This window comes from Chelonia mydas, chromosome 1, assembly GCF_015237465.2.
Source record: "Chelonia mydas isolate rCheMyd1 chromosome 1, rCheMyd1.pri.v2, whole genome shotgun sequence".
Taxonomy (NCBI): domain Eukaryota; kingdom Metazoa; phylum Chordata; order Testudines; family Cheloniidae; genus Chelonia; species Chelonia mydas.
In genome coordinates, this window is record NC_057849.1 from 11,839,705 (window position 1) to 11,855,011 (window position 15,307).

Genomic DNA, 15,307 nt, shown 5'->3' on the forward strand with positions numbered 1-15,307 from the left:
CAGAGCCAAATTCTACCAGCTACATCAACTGCAACTGCATAGCCCCTCGGGGCTACTCGGGCTTAAGTGAGGGTAAAAATGGCCTCTAAACATCCAAATTTGATGCATCGAGATTTCCTAATTGAATGCATTGTAATAATAATATTTAATAATTAAAGTATAGCATCTAATATCATAACACACTCCAAGCGTTAATTTACCTGCAACCCCGCTGGAGAAGCCTATATTATCCCTGCTAAGCTGGGATTTTTCAGACAAGGCTAAGACCTGCTTAGTTGTTCTTACCACAATCCAACCTTAAAGTTAAACACCAGGTAGTAATGACACCTGAGCTCATCTCAGCCCTGTCTACGGGATTGTTTCCAGAGCAGAAAAATCCTGGTGCAGACCAGACTGAAGACCAGCAGGGAGTTTGCTCATTGTCACACAGAGAGTCACTAGAAATGCTGGGAAAAGAAGTCAGCAGTGCTGATGCTTGGCACCCTGCTCTCACCACTAGACCACTATCCCTAGGCCAAGTGCAAAATAGGAAGTGGCCTACAGAGATTGGAAGCTCTTTGGTTGGGGACGGTTTTGTACATGTGCGATGTGTATACAGGGCCGAGCACAATTAGGGCCTGTAGGTGTTACTGCAATCCAAATAACTAACAAGAACTTCACCATTCTGCCCAGCCAATGCACCTCAGTCCGGATCTGGACCAACACCTCAAGAGGAGAGGTGGGAATTCAGTTTCCATGCACAAGTAGTCCCTTGAATGTGGTCACCTCTACTGAGGCTTCTAATAAGGGAATTGATTGGTGCCAATGGCTTTTGTGATGTGGTCACTTTCCCAGTGGGAACAGAAAAGCAACAACCAACTTGTTTCACACACATCAGTAAAGAGCCACTAGACGTTAATGATTTTTGATGACATGGGCTGGATTTGAACCAGTAACTGCAAGGGCAAGGTTCTATAGTCAGTTACCAAGCGTCAAACCATCTAGTCCACCTGCAACCATGTTACCTTTGTAAATGCAAGCATGACCAGGAAAGCAGAGAATTGATTTTTGGTTTCCACTAACACTACAGCTGGGCATGTAGTTGTACTTGTTCCTGCTGAGATTTCTATTTCCAGCTGGCTTGTAAATGGAGAATTATGACTCACCACCTTCAGTTACATGCATGCCATGCTTTCTTCTTTTAGAAAACAAAGGTCATTTCCACCATCTGAGCATGTCTGGACTAGCCTTTGGCTCTCGAAAGCTAGATACCTCCCTCATGAACTCACAAGTGAGGCTGGCTTAATACTAGGCAGACACACACGGTACACACTCACACACCTGAGTCAGGAAGAATAATTCAATGTCATCTCCAGCGCTGTCAGGGCCAAGCTTGGAATCACATTTCTCTTTCTCCGGCACCTCCCTATGGCTACCAAGCATTTTGGCGTCATCATAAGGCTCCTGGTGCTGCTGCGCTGATGATGGTCTGATCGGCGGAAGAGGATCAGACAGGCTCAACCTATGTGATCCTTCCTCAGACTCCTCTAGTTTACCCCCTTCTGTATCCGACCAGAGTTTCCAAAAGGAGGACTCAAGAGGAGCTTCTAGCATCAGCGGCTGCTTTGGAACCTTTGGGACGTGTGATGTTACCTGGAAGAGAAGTAAAGGCTGAACCTCCAGAGCTCTCTGAGCCCTGACAAATACTGAGCGCCCTATAGGACTTCTGACCCGTGCTGGAAGGGACGGTGGCATTTCTAAATAAATGGTGTGTGTAGGTAGGGCCTGAATGCAGACACAGCCAACATCAGCATCCAGGTATGACTCATATACTTTAAGGCCAGAAGGGACCATTGTAATCATCTAGTCTGACCTCCTGCACATTGCAGGCCACAGAACCTCACCCACCCACTCCTGCAATAGACCCCTAACCTCTGGCTGAGTTACTGAAGTCCTCAAATCATGATTTAAAGACTTCAAGTTACAGAGAACCCACCATTTACACTAGTTTATACCTGCAAGTGACCCAGGCCCCATGCTGCAGAGGAAGGCGAAAACCTCCCAGGGTCTCTGCCAGGGTCTCTGACCTGGGGGGAAATTCCTTCCTGACTTCAAATATGGCAATCAGTTAGTTAGAACCTGAGCATGTGGGCAAGACCCACCAGCCACACACCTGGGAAGAAATTCTTGTAGTAACTCAGAGCCCTCCCCATGTAGTGTCCCATCACCGGCTGTTGGGGATTTTTGCTACTGGCAGTCACCAATGGGCCACACACCAGTGTAGGCAGTCTCCTCACACCATCCCTCCATAAATTGATCAAGCTCAGTCTTGAAGCCAGTTAGGTTTTTTGCCCCCACTGCTTCCCTTGGAAGGTTGGCCCAGAACTTCACCGCCTCTGATGGTTAGAAACCTTTGCCTAATTTCAAGCCTAAACTTCTTGTTTATATCCATTGGTTCTTGTGCCAACATTGTCACTTAACTTAAATAAGTCCTCTCCCTCCCTGGTATTTATCCCTCTGGTGTATTTATAGAGAGGGATCAACTCTCTCCTCAGCCTTCTCTCGGTTATGTTAAACAAGCCAAGTTCCTTAAGTTTCCACTGATAAGGTAGGTTTTCCATTCCTCAGGTCATTCTAGTAGCCCTTCTCTGCTCCTTCATCCATTTTTAAGCTGGTTATAATAGTTTAGCCACATCCCCAAAGACCAGAGCAATCCATGTTATACCTTCGCTCAGCCACAACAGAATTTAATTGCCATTATCGTGGGAATGTTTTTATTCCACAGCTTCCAGGCCAGGTTGTGAGAGCTGAGTGTCAGGAATGTGCTAGGCTCTGCCACGGTCTGGGAAGCAAATTGTCTTCAGTCAGCACCCTAGCGATGCACTTGCTGGACAGCGCAAATCTCAGGGTGAAGCAGCCCTGGCTGGACATCCAGGGGAAGTTTATTCATTATTGCAAGAAATACAGGCAGGAGTAAACCATGCTTGATGCATCCTTAACTCCTGTAAGCCCCCCACCTTCTACCGAGCAGCCACAGGAAGACTTTGCCAGTGGCAGCTCAGACCCTGCTGGAGCCACAGAGCAGGAATCACTGGGAGAAAGTCTGTGGCCTGCATTACACGCAAGGTGAAACTATGTGATCATAAGGGTCCCTTCTGGCTTTCAAATGTATGAAGCATGTGCCAGGAGGAAAGGAGCCAGCAGAGCAGCAGTCATTCATGCAGAGCAGCTCCTGCCTCCATATATCAGGGGGTGCCCATCTCTACGGATCCCCTGGATCCATGGGATGGAGACGTCTATGCTCCTCCAAAGCCCTCTCACTTGAGGGTCGAGTCCTGCATGCTCTGCGGGGTTCACTACATGGAGGGGCCCCATGTAATTACACTGAAAGTCACATTACGCAGTTGCAGTGCTTAATAGAGCTGGAATTCCGCACCTGCTTAAAATTAAGCATGTGCTTTAGTGCTCTGTTAAACTGGGGCCATGATACAGACTGTATGTTATTTAGACCGTAAACTCTTTGGGTTGTAAAATCGCCAGGGCTAGGAGCCTGTCATATTTCTCTGTGCTGATTGATATCGATATCTTGACTATACTTGGAATGAACAAACAGCTAATGTGCAACTTCAAACCATCTCATTAGTGGTTGGTGGGTGAGGATTGTCGCTCCACCGCCCAGAACAACATGCAGTTCGAGCTTTCTGCCAGCGAGAAGCACAATTCTGTCAGTACTGCAATGTTTTGCTGCAGTATTTGGTTTGGGCTGATGTGAACTCCTCCTACGCTGTTAAGAGTTGGACATGGATCAGATGTACCACTGGGGAGGCCACAATAATTGGACCATTCTTCATGTACGTGTTCTTTGAATATGTAACATGACTAGCGCCCTGCAGACTGTCTCGTGATTAGAAATGTCGGGTCAGCCAGGTGCTAGGAGCCAGGAGCGGTCAGAATCATGCAAGTCAATGAGAGTTTACCACTGACTTCACTGGGCTCAAGGTTGTGTTTACCACGCTGATCCATTCATACCTTCCTATTAGCCTTGACTGGAATGAAGATGTGTGGTTTCTCCAGTTTTGAAATCTTTCTTCTAATTAGCTTAATCCCTAGTCTGTGCTGAAGGAAACTGGTTAGCAACGGTGGATCACCTGCCAAACAAAGAGACTGCATTAAAATCCAGCTGTATCTGTCCTGGTGCTCTAGAAGCAGAAAGCAAGCTCTCTTCTAGATCCCGCGTTTTGCTCAGTTCCAAGACAAGGCTCTCCGGGTTAGCAGGGGCTGGACTGACTCATGCAGTGAGACAATGAGCCAGCACCTCCTCTGGCTTCCAGCGCTTGCTGCTGGATTGAAGCTTTAATCTGTAAAAGCATTGGGGCAGATCCTCAGCTGGTGGAAACCGGCACAGCTCCACTGAGCCACGATGAGACGCAGCAGCTGGGGATGGATCTGTCCCAGTCCTCACTGGTCTATCAGCAAGAGGCAGCTGATCGGTCACTGCAATGGGACTCAGGAGACCGGAGCTCTAATCATAGCAACCTCAAGGAGTTGGGAACCTAACTCCCAGAAACTCAGTGGAGTCGTGCACCTAACTCCCTTAAGCTCCAGCTCCGCACAATTTAGAGTGACAGGGCTTGCTCCCCCCGGCAGGTATGTGGGCATAGGCTAGGCCTTGCCTCCTCCCCGCAGACTTTGGAGTGGCTTAAAGCTACAGAAGCAGTGTCCAGGAGAGCACAAGGGCTGTAACAGGCCCAATCCTTCCCAAGAGACACATCCCTGGCCCAGGACACTGAGAACCTGCGTATCGCCCTGGAGATGTCATGGAGGCCAAGGCCAGCGGGATTTCTCCCAGACCTGAGCAGGCAGCCAGCGGTTTAAAGTAACAGCAGCTCTAACACCTCAACTCCTGTGTCCGGCCAGCTGTCAGAACAACAGGCGCTGGAGCAGCAAAACCGAGGCAATGCGTGGAAATAGCCCCTTTTCAAAATGAGCAGCACCAGGGAGCAATGGATGGATCCTGCACCTCAAGGGGAGTTTTGTTACTGACTCCAGGGGAGCAGGAGCAGGCCCAGGCCCTGCGGGTTTCCCTTCTTCTTAAAGGGCCAGACCCCTCAGGGATCCTGGCTGGTCCCGTACCGCTCCTGAGGGTGGTCAGGGGGTTGCTATGGAATGTCAGCTCCGTCAAAGAGGGAAAGAGCGCCACGGCTAGCAGGTCCTCCTCATATTTGATCTGCAAGATAAAAAACAAAGCCACAGCACTCCCTGCTTGCCTGCGCTGGGGCACTCTCTTGGACTCAGATTTTACTGTCATCATAAAGGTACCCGATGGGCTGAATCCCCGAGGCAGCAGTCTGGGGACAGAGAGGATTGTGCTGTCTAGTGGGTAGAGCACGACCCTGGGACTGAGGAGACCCTGGGTTCTATTCCCAGTTCCGCCACTGGGTGAAGTTAGGAAAGTCACTTCACAGCTCTGTGCCTCAGTTTCCCCATCTGCAAAACAGGGATGATGATTCTGCTCTCCTTTGTAAAGTGCTTGGAGATCTATGGATGGAAAGCACCGTGTAAGGGCCAGGTACGCTCTGTGAGGGGCAAAGTTTGTGTTCTTCCCGAGTAAACACTGACGGCAGGGCTGGGGTGCAGCCACCCTCATCTCTCACATGGACATGCGGTCCAGTAGCTTGAATCAGCATGGAACAATGCATGCTGGGAAGTGTAGTCTCAATGAGCCACACCTCCATAGCAAAGAGGAGGGTGTATCTGCAATCATAATTTATAACAAGATGAACAACAATTCCATTTACATCTAGCTTTCCCCAGGCAGATTCTCTGTGAGCATCAGCCATACTGCAGTCTGACCAGGAAGACCCAGCACTCAGGTAGCAGCCAGGCGAGAGAGAGGGCTAGACTGGATCACTCTACCATCCCTAGTGCTCAAGCGTCTTAGTACTGCTCTGTTACTACAGCCGACTGTGCGTGGAGGTGTGAGGAGGAGGAGGAGGTACCCTCCATTGCACCCACGCACTGGCACAACCCAATCCCACTCTCCGAGCACAGAGAGTGCCAGGAGCTTCAGAGGAGGCAGGGCAGGGGCAGGCTCTGCGCCCGCCCTTCTACACCGACTTGCAGTCAGCAACTGGAGCCTACTGATTTCAAAGGTGCAGCAATGACCACTCCTACCTGGGCTGCTCCAGTACACCCAGAGGCAAGCACAGTGCCTCCAGCTCCTGACGCTGGTGCAATGCCCTAGGCCCTACCTCTGCCTCCCAGTGCCTTCTACAGCCTCAATCCTAGAGCCTCCCAGGCCAGGAGTGGAGTCACTGAGGGGACAGCAAGTGTCTAGGACAGAACAAGGGGACAGAGGTTTCTAAGTTTCTTACAATCCCATGGTACAGCAGAACACGCCTGGCCACAGGAAGTCTCCGTGGTGAGTGTATTTCCGGTTCCCTCAAGAAAGCATACCAACAGGTTGCACATAGCAGCACAATAATGGCTCCCCTGTCCCCTGACAGGCCCAGATTTCGCCCTGACTACTATGGAAAGCACCAGCCTGTAACCACATGGGCTGACTCACCTTGTTGTTGGCCAGGCTCAGATAGCGCAGTTCTGGAAGGGGGGGTGTAAACTCCTGGATCAAGGTGTTCCTGAAACTGGCAGGGAGAGTCCCAGAGTCGGCGAGACATGAATGGTCATTTCCCTCCACGAAAACATCCTTACAGAGCAAGGGAGAATGGTGAGAGAGAGAGACAGAGACAGACAGAGCTGCCACAGGGGGATCTCCAGGACATGGTCACATCTAAATCCAGTCCAATTACCAAAAAAAAAATCCACACTCACTGCAGATCAGCAAAGTACTCATGGAATGAAACCAAGTAAGAGACAATGCATGAAGCCTAATGGTTTACACCAAGGACTAGGCCTCAGGACTCCTGGGTTCCATCCCCATGCCTGCCACTGACTCAATGCAAGATCTTGGGCAAATCACTTAACCACTCTGTGCCTCAGTTTCCCCATTTGTAACAGGTCAGGTGGGTTGCCGTTATTCTATCTACAATGTTCACATTGGCCTGGCTCCAGGCAGCACAACCAGCTGGTACTTTCCCCCGCTGATTGCATCTTATGCTCCAGAATCTAAGCGTTCATTTAAATAAATTAAAACTCTAACCTTATAGTTGTAATGAAAACCTTCAAGATAGGAACCAAACCCACCACTGCTGTGATCTCTCCTTGAGCCTACAGGTAGCCTGAAACCCAAGAGCTATCAGAAATGTGACCGGCTCGGTAACGGGTTTCACTCCCTGCTCTGACACCTCCTCATGGCTTAGGCCTGGGGATTAGCTCTTGCCTGGATTGGTGCCCCTTCTGTCTGTCATTCGCTCGCCCCACAGGCTCTGCAGGACTCGGGGCGCTCTCTGTAACTCAGCCCTCCGGCTATGTCACGATACAGTTTTCCCCTTCCAGGGGAGCCAAGTCCCACCAGACAATCTGCCCATGGGCCATCTCAGGCAGTGTTCTAGAATTCCCAGTCGGTGCCACTTCCCCAGTCGCGGGTAGGAAAACCAAGCCCACCTGCTACTCCATGTTCCAGCTCAGGGACCCTAAAATCAGCAGCCATGGTCTGCACAGTATCAGTCCTCACTGCTCTTTCCTCCTCTGCCTCCCACAGGCTATTTCTCCCCACAACTCCTCAGGATAAACCCCTTCCGTCAGGGACAGAATACCAGGGTTTTTGCTCCTCACTGGGTCTCCTTCTACTACCTCTCTGTGCCCAGAGAGCGACTGTAGAGTCTTCCTGATGCCCCCTTCTGCTCTCAGCATCTGGCTTTACACAAGCCTATCCTGCTCCTGCACCTCAATTAGAGCTTATTCGTCAAGCCAGACTCTCCCACAGGTGCTGCCTATAAGGTTAATTGGGCCCTTCTGAGCCACCTGAACCCCTTCAGTGCTGCTGCAGGGTGAACACCCCATCACAGACCCTTCTCAGTCTCAAGGGGGTGTTAACTCTGAAGTCTAATGGTGATGGGTCACCCCCCTCAGGGGGTGAGGGATAGCTCAGTGGTTTGAGCACTGGCCTGCTAAACCCAGGGTTGTGAGTTCAATCCCTGAGGGGGCCATTTAGGGATCTGGGGCAAAAATTGGGGATTGGTCCTGCTTTGAGCAGGGGGTTGGACTAGATGACCTCCTGAGATCCCTTCCAACCCTGATATTCTATGATTCAATATTTTATCACCGTTGATGAGAGCTTGCCTGAAAGGAGAGTGGAATGATCATTTTAGGAAAATCCGCCCCAACCAGTGAATGGCACATCCGATTTGGTGACAACCCTACCTTTTTTCCCCTCACTCACCGCTGTGTGTTTGTAAAGCCCATTGAGACCTTTCCATGCAAGGCACTGCGTAAGTGCCTGGGAGTAGTAGAAATGAACAGAGTCTTCCTCAGAAAGTGCTCCCACTGGGATAGTTCATAGGACCAAATGTGTTATTTAAACAGCAACAGAAATGTGCATTAAATCTGCTTTAAATGAAGACTAATCCATCAGAGCCAGGGAGCCTTGAGAGAACTTGCTTTTGCGTGTTGCATTGATGCTGGAGTTCTGCACGGAATTTTCTAGAATTTTTAAATACATCAAACTTTGTTGTTTAATATTTGAAATGGGTAATGAACTGCCCCCTACTGGATGGAATCAGAACTACTCTCTCTCCTCCGGCTGTGCGTGCACACATGCTTCTAAGTGAGCTAGCATGCAAAACATAGCAGCACTGCGAGTGGCAGGAAGGGCTAGCCATCCCGCATACATACCTGTCTGTGATGCTAGGTATGTACGCAGGGCAGCTAGCCCCTCCCACTGCTCACACCACCGCAGCTACATTCTTTTTAGCGCGCTCGCTTGATCAGAGCTAGCGCGGGTATGTCTTCTCCAGATGGGAATTTCACCCCTCGCTTGAAGCACAGATATAAACCGAGAGAGAGCGAAGCTGAGGTGTAGGTGCTTAGCATCTCTGAAAATCTGGCCACTTATTTAAGTGCCTAAATACGGATTTCAGAGCCTAACTTCAGGCACCCAATTGCCAAATTATGGCCTATGTCACCTGACCATGATCCCAGAGTAAGAAACTGGCAGTGGTGGGACAGAACTCTGGACTCCTGTCAGCCTGACCCCGAAACCGTTAGAACGCACTTTCACTCTGTGTGGGGAGCACCACACAGCAACATGGTATACAGCTTTAGTTTAAACGCACACCGCAGATTGAAGAGCTGAAACCTTCACAGGGTATGTGAAAATTAGCTGCACAAGACTCCAGGTTATGGCAAGTGATTGATCATAAATCATTCCAGCTGCTAAGGCCTTGGCATTCCCAGAAGGGTTTCTAAAGAATAAGGCAGAAAGAGGCTAATGCTCCTAAAGAGAAGAACCCGAGGAGGAGGAGAACTTTGGAATGCACATCCTATACCATAATCTCATTGGAGAGTTTGAAGAGCGGTTAGACAAACCCTTGTCAGGAATGGTCTTGATAATACTTAGTCCTGCCATGAGTGTAGGGGACTGGACTTGGTGACCTCTTGAGGTCTCTTCCAGTTCTATGATTCTGTAAGCCAGCAGACAGTTCTTACCAGCAATGGTGGTTCTCGAGAGACAGAAGTGATAACGACCTCTGTAATAAAACACAAACAAATCATGGGCTTCTAAATACAACTGCATGGGACTTAGCTGGTCAGCTCTTTGGGGCAGGACCATCTTTTTGTTCTACTGTGATAATATAATTGATGAATAAATCATAATGGAGCTGTGTTTTGTGTTGGCCCATCCCGTAACTAGGGGAATCGGAAACATACAGGCAGTGTCGGTCTGAGCCTGGAAGAGACCGTCTTCATGGTGAACAAAGCCTCTGGCTGAGTCTGCCAACAAGCACAGCAACTAGTACTGCTCACGGCCTACTGGCGAAATATCCATGGATGTCACAGGCGCAGGATGAGGGCCTCAACATACTGGGCGTGTTGGTTGCACTGTAATCCACAGGTGAAATCCTGGCCATAGGCACCGACTCCGTGAGTGCTCTGGGGCTGGAGCACCCACGGGGAAAAATTGGTAGGTGCTCTGCACCCACCAGCAGCCAAGCTCCCCGGCCCCAGCTCAGCTCCGCCTCCTCCCCTGAGCGCACCGCGTCCCCGCTTCTCCCCCTAGCTCCCAGCACTTCCCAGCTGTTTCACATCGGGAAGTGCTGGGAGGGAGGGGGGAGGAGGGGAAACGCGGCGCGCTTGGGGAAGGGGCAGGGCCAGGACGGGGATTTGGGGAAGGAGTCCAATAGGGGCAGGGAGGGAGCGGAATTGGGGCAGGGACTTTGGGGAAGGGGTTGGAATGGGGGCAGGGCAGGGGAGGGGGCGGGGCAGGGGTGGAGTCGGGGTGGGCCAGGAGGGGGGGAGATTGAGCACCCACCGGCGCTGGGAAAAGTTGGCGCCTATGATCCTGGCCCCACTGAAGTCAATTGGAGTTTTGCTGTTGATTTCCATGGGGCCAGAATTTCACCCCATATAGACGTTTAAGGCCAGAAGGGACCATTAAGATCACCTTGTCTGACCTCATAATGAGGTAACTCAGAGAGTGCCGTTGTCTCCTCCACCCACCCCCCCACCCCCCATAACACACACACACGTTATCCTCCACAGTATTGCTGTTTTAATCATGGCATGCAGTCTCTCTGATACATGGTTCTGGAAAGGCTCAGCCGTGGATTAAGAAACCTGATCCTTCTCCCACTAAAATCAATGGCAACGTTCCCACTGATTTCAACAGGAACAGGAGCAGGCCCTGAGAGCCGGGAATGAAAGGCAGCGCTGTTACCTGTCCTGTCTGGATCCTGGTTGTTTTGTAAAATTAAGTATTCTAGTTGCTCTTTCTCCGTCACCAGCTGGCCTTGCAACCCTGCCCCAGCTTGCAGCGGCTGCTCATGCTTCTGTCCAAATCTAGGCGGAAAGCTGTATGACTCTGCCTTGGTGCCCATCTTTGCCGCTGGTGGGTGGAGGGAGAACTGGGAATTCTCCATTTGATGCAGGTAAGGGACCTCTGCAATCCCATTCTTGTCCAGATTTAACTGCTTCAGGCTGATCAGAAGAGGAAGTGACCGTGAAGCCTAATGAAAGGTACCATTGCACAATATGCAACAAAGCCCTGTTACTAGCACCCGGAGTGGGAAACCGTGCCTGAACCTCTGTGGACGCTGTACTTCTCCATAACAACGCAACAGGAAGATTTCAGAGAGAGCTGCTTCTCCCTCAGATCTTCCTCTATGCTGCAATACGCTAAGGTAACAATCACAGGCCTGCTCGAGTAAGGTGCTGAGGGTCCTTCCCTCCCATGGAAGCCGATGGGAGTTCTCAGCTCACAGGAAAGACTCAGCGTCTTGCAGGATTGGGCTCTGTAGCCTGAGTGACCCCAGGTTTACTCAGTTATCTGGGCTCTAACAGACAGGAAGACAAGCTGACAGTTGGTTAAAGCAGGAGGTGCTGATCCTGGGGTTTGGGTAAGTGGGATCCTGCTGTAAGAACAGAACGACGCTTTGTACCTCCACAGCAGCTAAAAATCATTGATGAATTTAACCTGTGTGGAAGGTAAGCATGGTTATCCCCAGCTGACAGATGGGGAAGCTGAGGCCCAGAGAGATTAACTGACTGGTTCAGGGTCACAAAGGAAATTTGTTGAAGAAACAGAAACAAAATCAAGGGTTCCTGATACCTAGTCCTATGTCCCCACCCAGTCTGTCCGTCCTCCTCTCTTCAGAACTTCACAGACAGTGTGAAATTCTACTCCAGGAATGTCTACACTGAGGAAGAACAATAACATATAGAGCCTCTCTTTGAATTCAGATCAAACCACCACCTCCAGGCCACTTACAGTTCCAAAATGCTTGCAAAAAAATACAATCTAGTGATTAATGTCAGCACTAGAAATCATAGGAGAACATAAGAATGGCCATACGGGATCAGACCAAAGGTCTATCTAGCCCAGTATCTTCCCACAGTGGCTATATTCTAGTCCCAACTCTGCCACTGACTGCCTGAGTGATCTTGCATGAGACACTTCACCGCTTTGTGACTCAGTTTCCCTTCCTGTAAAATGGGGATAACAACACTTAGCCAACTCACAGGGTGCTGTGGTGTCTGACTCGTGAATGTTTACAAAGGGCTTTCAGATCATTCAGTGTGATAGAAGTGCAGGGTATTATTATAAAATGCTCTCCTGCCAGTTCCCCGTGGCTTGTTCACACACTCCTCACGAGAGTTGGGAGAGTTTTCAGGTTGATGGCAATTCCGAAAAATTGAAAAAAATTATTTCAGGTTGAACCAAAAACATTTTTTCAAATTTGAAGCAAATAAAAAAGGGGGAAAAACTGCTTCAGGTCTAACCAAACGTTTCATTTCAAACCCTTCAAAACCAAACCTTTCAATCTTGACCGTGGTTTAAGGGTTTTGCTTGTTTTAAAAAAAATAAAACTAAAGGAAAGTTGGAAACAAAAAGTCATTTTGAAGCGAAAAATCACAAGGTTTTGTCTCTAAAATATCAAAGCAAAACATATCTTTTTTTTTTTTTTTTTTTGGATTTTACTTTGGTTACTTACAATTGAAATAATTTGGCAAAACGGACACAAATTTGTGCCCCAAATCTGCTTTTTTCATCAAAAAAAAGTTTGTTGAAAAATTTCACTTGGCTCTCCTCCGCCCCCCTCCAAGCTTTCCCTGCTGCTCCGCTGCATGCCCCCTACAAGACTCCTCCTTCTTCAAAAACCTTCTCAAATCCTATTCTATAACACACCGCATGTGTAAAGACCACACCACTGTGTTCATGATTCTACTGCAGCAGGTGGCTCCCTCTTGGCGAGAGTTTGGGGCCTGATTCTCCACCTACTGATCTCCTCGACTCAGATGCCTCTAAAATGCAGCACAAACCACCAGTGGGCTGTATGAATAGCTAATACTGATAATAAATCAAAGGGACTTTTCCCACTGGCTTCCGTAACTCAGCTGGATTGAAATAACCTACTGGGTCTATCTGAGCCTTGGGACATGAGCAAAAGCATTTGGCATGATTCCGAATTACTTCCCACCCATTTATTTTAGGTCAGCCAGGGGGTCATTGTCACTTTGCTGCTGTTTTCATTTGACCTACAGTTCCCAAGATGGGACAAAGCGGAAAGGAAAATACCCTAAATGAGTTACAAAGACTCATTTATTTTTAAGTTTCAATGTGTTGCTAAGGGCAGCGAGCAGAGACGGGCCATGTGCCAAGAGAAGTCAGAAACATCTGCAGCAGGATGGTTTCTTTACCTGCGGAGATTAGCCAGGCTTACAAAGATGCTCGGGTGAGAAAGATCATTGTCATCCAGCAACAAGACTTCTAGAGATGGAAACCTTAAACGTGGGCTGTCACTGCAAGTACAAAAGGGATCTCATTAATAAATCAAACAGGTGGAGAGAAGTCAAAAAACACATTTTTGGCTGCTGTGCAAGAAACAGATCTTCACTGGTTCAACCAGAGACATAAGCCTTGGACTTTACACGTTACCTTTTTAAAATACAGGCTCCATTAAGACTTCATTTGTAAATGGTTTACAAAGGGTTAATAATTTATTAATAGCTGTTTAAGTATGTTATGGGCAAGATTAGATGGTTCTAAGAATGTTACTGGCATTTAGATGCGTGAAGCATGTTTCTGGCATGGGTTAGATATGTTATAGGTAGTTCTAAGCATGTTACTGGCACGATTTAGAGCCGTTAAGTATATTTCTGGCATGATTTAGCGATGTTAAAGATGGTTCTAAGCATAGTATTGGCAACAATCCTTAAGAAGCAGATCCTGCTCCTATAGAAGACAATGGGAGTTTTGACATTGGCATCAAAGGAGCAGGACTGGGCCTAAGGGCCATACTCCGTCAAATTCCCACAGTCAAGATCACTGACTTCAATGGGAGTGCTGTCTGAGCAAGGACTGAAGGCCTGATCCTGGGAGGAGCTGATCACCCTGCCTCCCATGACGCCTCTGAGGTCAATGGGAGTTGGTGGTGCTTAGTACCCCTAACAATTAGGCCTTCAGGTCTGGGCTCAGTAAGGGTCTGAAACCCTTATGGGTGGGAGTCACCCTCACCAGGAGAGCAGTCCCACTGATTTCAATGGCATTGTTCATGTGAGTGAGGTCTACCCCCAGGAGCAAAGGCCTATGGGGGATCGGAATCTAAATTATTGTGGTCAGTTACATGAAGTTCTCCCTGTGTGTTTGCTCTTTAAATCCAACCCTTCATTTTTACGTATTTATTCTTTGCTTTTCCTTGTTCTGGACAGTGACGCTGACTACCTCTCCACCGAACAGGTAGAGCATGCGCTGCAGCAACGCAAGCTTCCCTCTCACCACCCACTAATGTGCCTCACCCCCGACCTCAGGACCCCCTCCAGGGGCAAGAGCGGGGTCAGCAGGACGGATTGATTCCAACCACTGGTTTCAATCACAGTTTAAATTAGCAGGCAGAAACCCTGGATTTAAACAACTGATTTCCAAGAGTACGTTTAGATATTTTCCCAAGGAAAAGTTCATTCTCATTGGTTGTGATAACCATTAAAACATGTTAATTTGATTACTTACAGCTAAATAGAACCTTTGCAATACATATTGTACTTTTCTTTTGCTAACGAGCAGGATACACTACGACTGTACATATCTCTTTAAGCAATCCTACAGCTCAGTGTAACATTTATTTACGTTGGAATGTCTCCTTTTTTTGTCAGCAGTATTGCCAACCCCAAACATTCAAAAATAATGAGTCAGCCCCCCCATCCCACCCCCCATCACAAGATTATCTTAAAAATCAAGAGATTTTAAAAATAAAGTACAGGTTGGGTTCTGGGTTTTGAGCTTTCACTTGGGTCACATTTTCATTCTCTGCAACCAGGAGGGCTAGCAACTTCTTATTTTTTCAGATGAAAGCTGAGATCCTCATATAATCACCTCTCTCCAAGAGCCCAGAGCTTTAAGTGAGACATCATGAGAGTTGGCAAAAGTGTGCTAGAAAATGGTGAATGATGTGTTTCTTATTTACTAGATAATTCACTTTTTACTTGTATCAAGCTTCGTCTGGATGAAAATTGAAACTCAATTTCAAATATGCACAAAAAACACATTTTTCAAGTTTGTACAAAATGGAATTTGGAAACTAAAAGTAACTAGGTAAAAGACTTTCTGCATACACACACACAGAGAAAGAGGAAAATACTGACATTTAGAAAAAAGAAGTAATCAATGATCACTCCTTTGTAAAGACTGAAAATGATCCTGATACTTAACTTAAAG

The 15,307-nt window shown here is 48.2% G+C and overlaps 1 protein-coding gene across 3 annotated transcripts in view; it reads right to left on the minus strand.

Moving 5' to 3' along the window:
- Positions 1-15,307, minus strand: part of XRRA1 (X-ray radiation resistance associated 1) — a 50,796-nt gene that overhangs the window by 4,923 nt on the left and 30,566 nt on the right. For all 3 annotated transcript variants that reach the window (XR_006285518.1, XM_043527380.1, XM_037877690.2), the window contains 7 exons: positions 13,294-13,395; positions 10,814-11,073; positions 9,586-9,626; positions 6,548-6,685; positions 5,113-5,206; positions 4,009-4,127; positions 1,321-1,632 (listed from right to left, as the gene is read on the minus strand). Coding sequence is in view for 2 of the 3 variants with exons in the window: in XM_043527380.1 (XP_043383315.1) it covers positions 1,321-1,632; positions 4,009-4,127; positions 5,113-5,206; positions 6,548-6,685; positions 9,586-9,626; positions 10,814-11,073; positions 13,294-13,395 (1,066 nt within the window). In the remaining variant the exon portion in view is untranslated. The remainder of the gene's footprint in view (positions 1-1,320; positions 1,633-4,008; positions 4,128-5,112; positions 5,207-6,547; positions 6,686-9,585; positions 9,627-10,813; positions 11,074-13,293; positions 13,396-15,307) is intronic.